The sequence below is a fragment of the Rhinopithecus bieti genome, unplaced genomic scaffold (assembly GCF_001698545.2).
Source record: "Rhinopithecus bieti isolate Rb0 unplaced genomic scaffold, ASM169854v2 scaffold_15643, whole genome shotgun sequence".
Lineage (NCBI taxonomy): Eukaryota > Metazoa > Chordata > Mammalia > Primates > Cercopithecidae > Rhinopithecus > Rhinopithecus bieti.
This window is the reverse complement of record NW_016808215.1, coordinates 955,654-968,749: the sequence shown is the minus strand read 5'-3', so window position 1 is coordinate 968,749 and position 13,096 is coordinate 955,654. Positions and strand designations below refer to the sequence as shown.

The 13,096-nt window shown below is 48.3% G+C and overlaps 1 protein-coding gene across 1 annotated transcript; it reads left to right on the top strand.

Annotated features, from left to right (window-relative positions):
- Positions 1–9,028: 9,028 nt before the first annotated feature.
- TEX101 (testis expressed 101) lies at positions 9,029–12,582 on the top strand. The gene is given in 7 exon segments (XM_017885828.1): positions 9,029–9,193; positions 9,906–10,008; positions 10,124–10,267; positions 10,398–10,580; positions 11,873–12,001; positions 12,163–12,338; positions 12,340–12,582. Coding segments are annotated over 7 exon segments (810 nt in total). The 5' UTR covers positions 9,029–9,172; the 3' UTR covers positions 12,394–12,582.
- Positions 12,583–13,096: the final 514 nt, after the last annotated feature.

The window sequence follows — 13,096 nt, the reverse complement described above, 5'->3', positions numbered from 1 at the left end:
GCCTGTAATCCCAGCACTTTGGAAGGATCACTTGAGGTCAGGAGTTCAAGACCAGCCTGGTCAACATGGTGAAACCCCATCTCTACTAAAAATATAAAAATTAACTGGACATGGTGACACACAACTGTAATCCCAGCTACTTGGGAGGCTGAGGCAGGAGAATCACTTGAAGCTGGTGGTGGAGGTTGTAGCAGTGAACCGAGATCACACCACTGCACTCCAGCCTCGGTGACAGAGCCAGGCTCTACCGCAAAAAAAAAAAAAAAAAAAAGTATAGTTTATTCTTTTTTTCTCTCTCTCTTTTTTTTAGATGGAGTTTCGCTCTCTCACCCAGACTGGAGTGAAGTGGCATGATCTCTGCTCACTGCAACCTCTGCCCCCCAGGTTCAAGCAATTCTCCTGTCCTAGCCTCCCGAGTAGCTGGGATTACAGGCACCTGCCACCTCGCCAAGCTAATTTTTGTATTTATGGTACAGACAGAGTCTCACCATGTTGACCAGGCTGGTGCTGAGCTCTTGACCTCAGGTGATCCACCTGCCTCAGCCTCCCAAAGTGCTGGGATTACAGGTGTGAGACACCACACCCAGTCAGGTCTGTAAAAATCTTTAAGTGTAACTTTTCATTAAGTGCCATAGATCCCTCCTCTTTATAACATAAAGTCCTATAAGCTGAATGCAGATCAGTTTGCCATAGCAATAATTTGTCTTTGCTGGAACATGCTGGGTGCTTGGCAGATGAGGAGGCAGGAAGTGAAACCTTCAGATTACTGATGAGCGTCCTCGGCAGCCTGCATTGGAGGGGAAGAGTGCAGGTTGTTTATAAGGCCTGACTCGTGGCCCTGGCCATCATTTCCTGGCTTTGTGACTCCAGCTTTACTTCTCCTTCCCAGGGCTCAGTTTTCCTCTCCTTGAATGGGATGAATGGAACCAGTTCTGGGTGCTGAACTGCCTGGGTGTAAAGGCTTCTTGTAATGGGCAGAGGAGTGGAGAGGAGGGCAGCAGGGGAGCTGGACCAAAAGCATCATGTGATTTGCCATGATCACGGAGAATTTTCTGGAAGTAGCTTGGGCATGATGTGTGCAAGGAGACAGAAGGGTCTCGTGGTGGGGAATAGGACATTCACATGGCCTCCATGACTTACCTCACAGAGCACTTGTTAATTAACCAAGAATTTGACAAACAGGCATTAAAGACCTTCTGAATGTGACACACGACACCCAGCTAGAAGAACATTGCCAAAAATCATTAAAACTACTCTAATCATAAAGTCAGAGTCAGACACATCCAGGTGGTGGAAGACTTTACCAAAAAAAAAAAAAAAAAAGTGAACCATTCACTTTCAATGACATTAAAGAAAATGAAAGGTAGTTGGGGAGCACTCCTAGATTAAAGGGGAGTCCAGAGATGAGATGTAAACCAAAAGGTGTCTGAGACAGGTCTCCATCAGCTTAGAAACTTATTTTGCCAAGATTAAGGACATAGAAAAAACCATGCAATCATAGAAACAGACTGTGGTCTGCGCCCTTTTCCAAAGATAATTTTGAGGAATTCAATATTTAGAGTGGAAAAGCTGGCTGGAGGTGAAAGAAGGAGGGTGTGAAAGAAGGATCACCTGAGGTGAGGAGTTCAAGACCAGCCTGACCAACATGGTGAAACCCCGTCTCTACTAAAAATACAAAAATTAGCCAGGCATGGTGGCATGTGCCTGTAATCCCAGCTACTCAGCTGAGGCAGGAGAATAGCTTGAACCCGGGAGGTGGAGGTTGCAGGGAGCCGAGACTGTGCCATTGCACTCTAGCCTGGGCGACAGAGTGAGACTCCGTCTCAAAAATAAAACAAAAGATCTTTACAGGCTTTCGTGTACTGACCAGAGGGGCAAAAATGAATGAAAGGATTACAACATGAGGTTGGCATTGCTGTGCACCTATATCCTTGAGTGCTGGTGGCCCTGTGGATTAGATCAACAATTTGGAAGCCAATTTGACATTAGACCAACAAAGTCCTTTGACCTGGAGTTTCATGTTGGCAAAAAATAGTAATAAATAAATAAATAAAATCCCTAAAAAGCATAAAGAGAAAGGAAGTTGTGCTATTTGGAAATTGTGGGCTTTGAGTAAAGAGGCTGATATTCTAGACCTGCTATCGTTTCACTATGACCTGAACAATTTACTTCCTCTTTTTAGCCTTCCATCTCTTCCTGCAAAATAAGGCAGGGTTTTCAATCTCTTCACCACACAGGAAAAGGAAATAGAAAAAGAAATCAATAAAGCCCACTCCAGGAGCAGTGGCTCACGCCTGCCATCCCAACATTCTGGGAGGCCAAGGCAGGCAGATCTCTTGAGCGCAGGAGTTCGTGGCCAGCCTGGGCAACATGGAGAAACCCCCTCTCTACCAAAAATACAAAAAAGTAACCAGGCCTGGTGGTGCACACCGGTAGTCCCAGGTACTCGGGAGGCTGAGGTGGAATGATCTCTTGAGCCTGGGAAGTGGAGGTTGCAATGAGCCAAAATTGCATCACTGCACTTCAGCCTGAATGACGGAGCAAGACCCCCTCTCAAAAAAGACAAAGAAATAGACAAAGCACAGTGCTGGCAGTGCTGTGGAACTAACATCTTAGGGTTGGTGGAGAGAGTGGACTTAGCACTTGTGGAAAGAGCCATATTTCCTGGGGGCCACAAGGCCACATACGCCCCGTGAAGACTGACCGGGGAGTGTTTGATTTTTTCTTTTTTTAAAATTACTGTCACTTGCAATAGATTTTTAAATATTGTAACCTGGTTACACAAATACCATGGGGAAAAAGCCTTAGTTCCTGTAAGAGGAAATCAGGCTTGACTAGCCTTGTATTGGCTTTGAAGAAGTAAAATCAGGGGTTGATAAATTTGCATAGTGTAAATATCAAAGGTCAAAAGTAAACAATAGGCGGTAGAGGGAATACTCCAAATTATAAAAGAACAAACTGTTTAAGCTTGTTCTGAGGTCAGCAACATCCTCCTTTATTGCTAAACCTGCCAGGAGCTCACCAGTTAGTTTTGCGTCCTTTGACACTGAGGGTCACTTCTTTTCCTGGAATAATCTCTGTGAGGTAAATATACATTTTTAAAAATTTTGTTTAGCCTGGTGCAAAAAGATAAAGAGACTCTCCTCTTTTCACTCACAGCATTTTCTATTCATTCATTTATTCATTCATTCATTCATTGACAGAGTCTCCTTCTGTCACCCGGGCTGGAGTGCAGTGGTGCCATCCAAGATTACTGCAGCCTTAACCTCCTGGGCTCCAGCGATCCTCCCTCCTTAGCCTCCTGAGTAGCTGGGACTATACACACACCCCACCATGCCCAGCAAATTTATTATTATTTGTGTGTGTGTGGAGATAAGATCTTGCTATGTTGCCTAGGCTGGACTTTGAGACCTCTTTTTTTTTTTTTAGAAGAGGTGTAATTGAAAATCCTTTCTCTGCCCCGTGGAGATCTATGTAAAGTTTTCTAAAGCATACGTAAGCATCGTGCCTGCCTCACAACCCAGAACTGTCCTCCTCAAGGCCCTGGGAGCTCTCTCTTTGAAAGGCAGGCATCCGGGAAGAAAGCACCCCTGTCTCCCAGTTTCTGTGAGAAGGAAGGAACCTCAGTTCTGGGGGCATCTCACCCCCAGTTGCAAAATTACCTCCTGTCATAGATAAGAGAGGTTTGTTTTTCCTGTGGATAAAACCAATTAACCACACAGAGAATCAACCCAGTTACTGAGTGAATTTAGGATGAACTATGTGTGACAAATGGTGCCATCGAGTCCTCTCACCTGGGGACTAGTGACCGTCTATCTGGAGACCATGTGTGTAACGGGTTGCACCTGCTTGGCTGGATACAAAGGTGGGATTTCTTCCTGTCTTTGTCATCTCTTAGCAGATTGCATCATGTTTTGGCTTAATGGTTACTCAATCATAAGACACGTTTCTTTTACTTCTACGGATGTGAGGGAGGTTTCTGGGCTGAGCAGAAATTTGTTTCTTAATTATGTTTTTCCAGCACCCCACACCCAAGTTACTCCACCTTCTCTGAAGCTGCTTTCCCCAGGCTTTAACGGAGGCTGCTCCCCAGGGTTCCTCCCAGGCCCTGCCTCTCCTGGTTCATCTGATCTCCCACCCTCAGGGTACCGTGGCTTCCCTCCCTTCCATGTGCTGATGCCTCTTGGATCTCTAACTCTAGGCAGAACCCGGCTTCTCAGTTCCTCAGCTCAAATACCCACCTTGGGACGGGCATCTGCACCAGGACATCCCGCCAGGAACTCTCCTGGTGGAACACAGTGCATGTTCTCTGGCTGCCCTGCAGTTGTTAAATTACCTCCTGTCATAGATAAGAGAGGTTATCTCTCTTATCTATGTACATGTACACGTGTACACGTACACTTTTACTATGTACATCCCCAGTACACGTGGGGAATGTTCTGCCTTCTGAAGGAGGAAGCTGGAAAGTTCATTTTCCCAGCACTCCTTACAGGAGGGACACCAACACTGGTCCAGGCTTTCCCTGTAAGGCGCTCCCGTGAAAGATTCAGGATCCCGAGCAGTGCCAGGAAGCAGAGGGTGCATGGTACCAATTTGTTTTTTGTTTTTATTTTTTGAGTGGGGATGGAGGACAGTGGTGCAGAAGCTTCTGGACTCCAGGGCCAGCCTCAGCAGTGCAGGGTGCAGGGTGTGGTTTCTGCCTCCTGTAGTAGCCGGAAGATCTTGACTGGAGCTGTCCTGCGCCTGTGGTTTAATCCTTGCCCTGGGCCCTGTGGCCTCCAAGCCGGCTTCATGAGGGCCCTTGGAGCTTGGTGACCTTCCTACCTTGTCCTTTAACCAGTCCCTTTTCTGCTTCTTGCTGGAGTGAGCAGGGCAGTTTTCTCTGAATCTGCTCCTGTCCTGGGTTCTCCTTTAAGGAGCGGTACCCTGGTCACCCGACCTCTCAGCCAGATGCCCAGCAGATGTTCTCATGCTTCCACTTTCCTTACCCCTTCATGTCTGGTGGTCACTCCTTTCTGTCCCTTCCATGTCCTACATCTCTTTCTGCTGTGTCCTGTCTTCTGCACCCTGTGGCCTCCGCCTAAGTTTGCACCACCACCCATTCTTCCTTGGATGAATGCAGTGATCTCCCCAGGTCTCCCTGTCTCCATGGAGGCCACCAGCATCCAAGCCAGCTTCTTCTCTGTGGCAGAGATGATCTTTTTCAGTCCTCCTCTGGCCATGGCCCTCTCCTGCTCCTCTTTCCAGGGCTCCCAAGTCCCTGGGATGTGCTCCAGCTGCTAAGAGAGCCTTGAAGGTTGATGACGTGGCCTCCACAGTCCTCCCGAGCAGCTGCCCCACCTACCCTCATCCTTCAGCTCCATTACATTTCCTTTTTCTGTTTAATTTTTTGAATAGGTGTTGTATTTACATGGCTCAGAAATTTGCATCCGTGTGTATCCGTACATATGTGCAGGCACGAAGAGCCTGTCTCACCCGTGTTTCCTATGCACCCAGGTACTAGCCCCATGCCAGCCCCAGTGGCCAGCTATGCTCTTTGTGACCTGCAAAGCTTTCTCCAGCTGTTTTATGAAAAGAATAGGAATTATTGTAAATTATGGTAAAATATATATAACATAGAATTCACCATCTTAACCACTTTTTTTTTCTTTTCTTTCTTTCTTTTTTTTTTTTTTTTTTTTTTTTGAGAAGCGGTCTTGCTCTGTCACCCAGGCTGGAATGCAATGGCACAGTCTCGGCTCACTGCAACCTCCGCTTCCCAGGTTCAAGAGATTTTCCTGCCTCAGCCTCCCAAGTAGCTGGGATTACAGGCACCTGCCACCAGGCCCGGCTAATTTTTGTATTTTTAGTAGAGACAGGGTTTCACCATGTTGGTGAAGGCCAGGCTGGTCTCAAACTCCTGACCTCAGGTGAGCCACCCGCCTTGGCCTCCCACAGTGCAGGTATTACAGGCTTGAGCCACTGCGCCCGGCCTAACCTCCTCATTTTCTAGATGAGGACACCAAAGCTTGGGGAGGAACAGGAATTGGCTCAGGCTAAGGAAGACCTGTCGATCTCTCTTGCACCAAAAAGGCAGAGCCGCCTTTCTCAAGGGGCTGTGTATTGGGGTGTTCTTGCACAGCTATAAAGAAATACCTAAGACTAGCTAATTTATAAGAAAAGAGGTTTAATTTGCTCAAGGTTCTGCAGCTGTACAGGAAGCGTGGTGCCAGAATCTCCTTCTGGGGAGGTCTCAGAGAGCTTTTACTCATGGCGAAAGGATGCAGGCCAGAGAAGGGGAGCAAGAGAGAGTAGGAAGGGAAGGTGCCACAAACTTCAACAACCAGATCTGGCAAGGACTCACTCACCACTGCAAGGACAGCACGAAGTCATGAAGGATCCACCCCCATGACCCAAACACCTTCCACCAGGTCGCACCTCCAACACTGGAAATTACATTTCAACATGAGATTTGGGTGGGGGACAAATATCCAAACTATGTCACGGGTCAAGAGGAGGTCCCTGGAGCTGTTGAAGCAGAAATGGGGTGAAGAATAGAGATGGAGAGTGCTTAGGCTTCCAAGGTCTCTTCTAAGTGTGAGATGGAGGGATTCTGTGACCAGGTCATCTGGAGAGTGACTCAACAAGGTGATTACTTTCCCAAGCATGAGCCCTCAAGGGTCAGACAGGGGCTGAAAACTGCCACACATTCTTCCCAGATCCTCTGACATGTGATCATTCAAAGATAACAGTTCAAAGATAACAAAGGGATTGGAGCTTTACCAATCCCTTTCTTATTGTGGCATTTTCTCTATTAAAAATAAATACTCATTGATACTGTAACTTACAGAATCAGTACCAATTCTGAACGTATACAAAGCGTTGCCTTACTTTAAGGAAGGAGACCACTACTACTTCTGCTACCCTCCTGCCTCCACCTTGCCTAGTTCACAAGACAGGAGGAAAGTGAGAAACAAAAAGATGGAAAGAAACAGAAGTAAGGTAAATAGTCAGACAATCTTGGCACCACCACCCGGCCCCAGGAGTTAAAAAAAGTAATAATAATAACATCAACCCCTGACCTAAACTACTTGTGTTATCTGTAAATTCCAGACTATGTATGAAAAAGCATTGCAGGGCTGGGCACGGTGGCTCACGCCTGTAATCCCAGCACTTTGGGAGGCCGAGGCAGGTGGATCACGAGGTCAGGAGAACAAGACCATCCTGGCTAAGACGGTGAAACCCCGTCTCTACTAAAAATATAAAAAATTAGCCAGGCATGGTGGCAGGTGCCTGTAGTCCCTGCTACTCGGGAGGCTGAGGCAGGAGAATGGCATGAACCTGGGAGATGGAGCTTGCAATGAACCGAGATCGTGCCACTGCACTCCAGCCTGGGTGACAGAGCGAGACTCTGTCTCAAAAAAAAAAAAAAAAGAGAAAAAGCATTGCAAAACTTTCTGTTCTGTTAGCTGATGCACGTAGCCCCCAGTCACATTTCCCATGCTTGCTCGATTTATCACGACCCTTTCACGTGGACCCCTTAAAGTTGTAAGCCTTTAAAAAGGCCAAGCATTGGCCAGGTGCAGTGGCTCACACCTGTAATCCCAGCACTTTGGGAGGCCGAGGCAGGCAGATCACAAGTTTAGGAGATCGAGACCATCTTGGCTAATATGGTGAAACTCCATCTCTACTAAAAATACAAAAAATTAGCTGGGCGAGGTGGCGGGCATCTGTAGTCCCAGCCACTCAGGAGGCTGAGGCAGGAGAATGGCATGAACCCAGGAGGCAGAGGCAGTGAGCCAAGATTGCACCACTGCACTCCAGCCTGGGTGACAGAGCGAGACTCCATCAAAAAAAAAAAAAAAAAAAGGCCAAGAATTTATTTTCAGGGAGCTCAGCTCTTAAGACGCAAGTCTGCCAATGCTCCCATTCAAATAAACCTCTTTCTTTAATCCAGTGTCTGAGGAGTTTTGTCTGCAGCTCATCCTGCTACAACTTCATGTCACATCTGGAAAGCTTACATAGGCCAGGCGCAGTGGCTCACGTCTGTAATCCCAGTACTTTGGAAGGCTGAAGCAGGTGTATCACCTGAGGTCAGGAGTTCACGACCAGCCTGGTCAACATGGCGAAACCCTGTCTCTACTAAAAATACAAAATTAGCCCGGTGTAGTGGCAAAACTCCATCAAAAAGAAAAGAAAAAAGAGGAGGGGAGGGGAGAGGAGGGGAGAAGAAAAAGAAAAGAGAAAGGAAGATGTGAAAGTGAACTGCCAGCCATGAGCAACAAATCCAAGTGACATGTTTTCTTCATGGTCCTGACACAGACACGTGGGTTCGATCTGACAGCAGCCTGTGCCGTCACAGCGACTCATGCAAGCATTCAGGGTGCCCAAAGTGACGCTGAAGGGGGCATTCCTGGATTCAGCCCTCCAGGAGACCAGAGGAGGCTGGCGCGATAGAATCAGAGGAAGACGCTTGGGCTGCGCAGAGGCCACTGCAAGTGAGGAGTGAAGAGGCCAAGCTGACTCCCAGCAGCCAGGGCCACTAAGGTGGGTGCGGAGGCAGGGGCCAGGCTGGGAACATGAGAGGCCGTTTGGGTAGGGAGATAAGTTCCGTGAGTGAGGGCCAAGGGTCTGACCTCCTAGTGTGGCTGGAGAAGCAGAGACAACTGAGTGCAAAAACAGAAAAGGGCTAGGCGAGGCCGTCTGGCAATGCACAGCCCACCCTGCATTGTGTGCCTGAGGCTGCAAAAACAGGCGGGCTCTTCCTGCCGGTTTGCCCGCCACTCATCTTCTGAGCATGCGCACCCTCCGATTGCCAGGAATTGACTTCTCTGTGGCCAATGAGGTGCCGTGTTCCTCCAAGCTCATCCAATGAACTTATCCGATGCTTTTGCATCCACCAATGGGGTTTCGAGTGCTGTGTGGCCAGGCTGGCCTGGCCTTGCGGAGGCCTAGGAGAATGCCAAGCCCGGAGAGAAGGCGTTCCGGGCCTCAAGTTTGACGTCGTGAGATTCTTGTGAGGTGTCTGCCCGGAAGCCGGCGGAAATTTTGCTTCTTTAAAGAGAAAAAGACGGCTAGGGACTCAGATTCCTGGATTCTGAGGAAACAGAAGGCTGGGGACCCAGATCCTGGCTCTGAGGGGAACGAGGGTTGAGGGCCTGGGCTCCCGGGCCTGAGAGGGGAGGGGCCCAGAATGGCGTGTCCCGCGGGAAAGGTGGTTGGAACCCAAACTCCTCAATCCCTATGTAGGACGGGGCTGGGCTCTCAGAATCCCGGGTTCTGATGGGGCTGGGGCTGGAGACTGAGAGTCTGGGTCCCAGAGAGAATGTAAGGGACCCCTGAGACCGTGGGAGAAGCGGCCTTCAGGGCCACACTCCTGATCCTGAAGTTGGAGGGCACTGGGTGGCTGGGCCAGAGAATAAAAACCATGAAAAACTGGGGCACGATAAACCTGTGAACTCGCTCCAGCTCTCAAGCCGATTAGGGACAGAACGACTTCAGAGGTCGTGGTCATATACACCATAAACCCCACTGTGGGGCCGGGCACGGGGGCTCATGCCTGGAATCCCAGCACTGTGGGGGGCCGAGGCGGGCGGATCACCTGAGGTCAGGAGTTCAAGACCAGCCTGACCAACATGGTGAAATGCTATCTCTACTAAAAATACAAAAAATTCACTGGGTGTGGTGGTGGGCACCTGTAATCCTGGCTACTCGGGAGGCTGAAGCTGGAGAATCGCTTGAACCCGGGAGCAGAGGCAGTGAGCCGAGATTGCACCACTGTACTTCAGCCTAGGCGACAGTCAAAAAAAAAAAAAAAAATGCAGATTAAAACACCCCACCCTGAAGTCAGTACTTGCCAGGACCTAGATTTGATCTCATGCACTCTGACTGAAAAGTTAGTTGCTTTCTCTCCATCAAATTCACAGATCCAGACCAGCTCCTCCCAGACCTCTCCAGAAGAAGCCATGGGAACCCCTCGTATCCAGCATTTGCTGATCCTCCTGGTCCTAGGAACCTCCCTCCTGACCTGTGCGTATAGGGGACGTAGGGGAGAGCAGTGTGTCACAGAAGGTGGACTGATGATGAAAAAGGAGCCGCCTTGGCCCATGGAGTAGTGCTTATCCTCTTCTTGTTTTCTCCCCAGCAGGCCTAGAACTGTATTGTCAAAAGGGTCTGTCCATGACTGTGGAAGCGGATCCAGCCAATATGTTTAACTGGACCACAGAGGAAGTTGAGACTTGCGACAAAGGGGCACTTTGCCAGGAAACCATATTAATGATTAAAGCAGGTAAAATGAGATGGGGCAGTTGGGCTGGGTAGGAGGGCGGTTGATTATGTCCATGTTAATGCTTGTTCCCTTCGTCCAGGCCAATCGTGAGGGCCACCATCCATTTCCCCTCCTTCCTGTCACATAACAGGGACTGAGACAGCCATTTTGGCCACGAAGGGCTGCATCCCAGAAGGGGAAGAGGCCATAACAATTGTCCAGCACTCTCCACACCCCGGCCTGATTGTGATCTCCTACAGTAACTACTGCGAGGATTCCTTCTGTAATGACAAAGACAGCCTGTCTCAGTTTTGGGAGTTCAGTGAGACCACAGGTATCCTGGAAGTGGGAGAGATAGGTACTAAGAGAAACTCCATAAAGAGCGTGTGCATGGCCTCCCTTTGCATTCTGACTTGGCTTAGCCTAAGTGGCCCATACCCCAAAATACCTCACAGTTCAAGTAATTTTATTTTTCTGAATTGTTCACTGGGATCTAAACACTGCTCAGAGCAGACAAACACCAGTGAAGGCTGGAGTATAAACTGAGTTTTGTGCTTATTAAGCCATAAGACAGGCCGGGTGAGGTGGATTGCCTGAGGTCAGGGATTCAAGACCAGCCTGGCCAACATGGTGAAACCCTGCCTCTATTAAAAATACAAAAATTAGCTTGGCCTGGTGGCACACACCTGTAATCCCAACCACTCGGGAGGCTGAGGCAGGAGAATTGCTTGAACCCAGGAGGCAGAGGTTGCAGTGAGCCAATAGTGTGCCACTGCACTTCAGCCTGGGAGAGAGAGCAAGACTCCATCTAAAAAAAGAAAAAAGCAATAAGCATCAGTGTAGGTTTCTGAGCAGGGTGGTATTATCAGTCTAACAAGTATTGGTTTCCCATTGCTGCATGAGAATAGCCCAGTTCCCCAATTAACAAGGCCTATAGTAACTTGGCCCTGCCTGTCTTTTCAGCTTCATTTCCCTCTCTTCCCTCTCGCATTTACTGTGTGTTTCTGGGGCTAATACTCAAAATGCTTAACAATGTAGATGGCACTGGCCAATCAAAATGGATGCTGGCCATAAAAAAGAAAAAAATCAGCTCGAAGAAATAGCTGGGCCTACAAGCTGCAACTTCTCACAATTCCCTGAATCCACCCAGATGGCTCACACCACCTGACCTTTGCCCTTGCTGTCCCTTACTACCCCTCCCCACCCCGTTTTCACATAGCTAACCACTCTTCATCCTCCATGTCAACTCAGGTATCAGCTCTTTGAAAATATTTACCAAATTCTTTTAGGTAGTTGGATATTCCTCCATTCCTTTGTCATTATACCTTGAACACAGCAGCTACTGAGTTGATTACTCACATGTCTTTCTCCTAGACAGAGATGCTAGATGACAGGAACTATGTCCTTTTCATCTCTGTATCTTCACACCTCCACAGAGTTTGGAAGTCAGATTGATGGAGATTTCAGAGCAGAGAGCACCAGCTGGGGAAGGATGGGGGGAGGCTGCAGTAATGGGCCTTGATTAGAGTGGCATCTGCAGGAAAATCTTGGGGAAGACAAGGCAGCAAGGAGCAAGACCTCTGGAGGCAGGACCTGCCCTTAACTGTCTCTCTCGTTTCCCTCCAGCTTCCACCATGTCAACAACCCTCCATTGCCCAACCTGTGTGGCTTTGGGGACCTGTTTCAATGCTCCTTCTCTTCCCTGTCCCAATGGTACAACTCGATGCTATCAAGGAAAACTTGAGATCACTGGAGGTAAACTGAAATGAACATCTGATAGTTTCAGAGGCTGGAAAACCATTTGAGTGGATCCCAAGAGATTCTGACACTGAGCTTTCCAGGGATGAGGGGGGACTGGATTCTCCTCTGATGTCCTAAAACATCTCTGTCTCTCCCCATCCTTCCTTGTTCCATAGGTGGCATTGAGTCATCTGTGGAGGTCAAAGGCTGTACAGCCACGATTGGCTGCAGGTTGATGTCTGGAGTCTTAGCAGTAGGACCCATGTTTGTGAGGGAAGTGTGCCCACGTCAGCTTCTCACTCAACCTCGAAAGACTGACAATGGGGCCACCTGTCTTCCCATTCCTGTTTGGGGGGTTACAGCTACTGCTGCCATTGCTGCTGCCATCAATTATTCACTTTTCCTAAGAAGGCAGTTCTGGGCCTGGGTCTGAGGACGTCTTTTTTGACTGGGAGCCTTCTTACCATTGAGCTTCAACAAGTTGAGGAGTAGGTGGGAATTTGAGGGAGAATAGAGAGATACTATGAATGTATGTGACATTTTTAATACAATTTCTGCTGTAATTTTTGTATGCAGTAGGCATTACTAATAAACATTTCTGCTGTGATTTGTGTATGTTTCAACACTAGAAATGGAATTTTAGTGCTGAAAGAGCCTTTAAAATTCATCTCCTCCAAACCACACATTCTCCAGAAAAAGAATCTGAGATCTGAAAAACTTCAGTGAGTTTCTTACATTTAGCTATGGCCAGAGCCAAGGCAAGAAGTTAGGTATTTTGACGTAAAGTCTGATCTTCCTTTCACTCTAATATGCTAACTCCTCTTGCTAGCTGGAGCAGTAACTAGCTTTAGCCTTCTCCAGAGCACTCCCAGCCCAATCTTAAGGCTGCTGTTTTGGGGTCCTAAAATTTCCCTAGGAGGTATGGCCAAATGAGAAAAATCGGACTCCAAATTCTCCAATTATGGGCCTGCGGTGGTGGCTCATACCTGTAATCCCAGCACTTTGAGAGGCAGAGGTGGGAGGATTGCATGAGCCCAGGAGTTTGAGACCAGCCCGGGCAACCTAGTGAGAACACATCTCTACAAAAAAATATAATCCAAAAATTGGCCT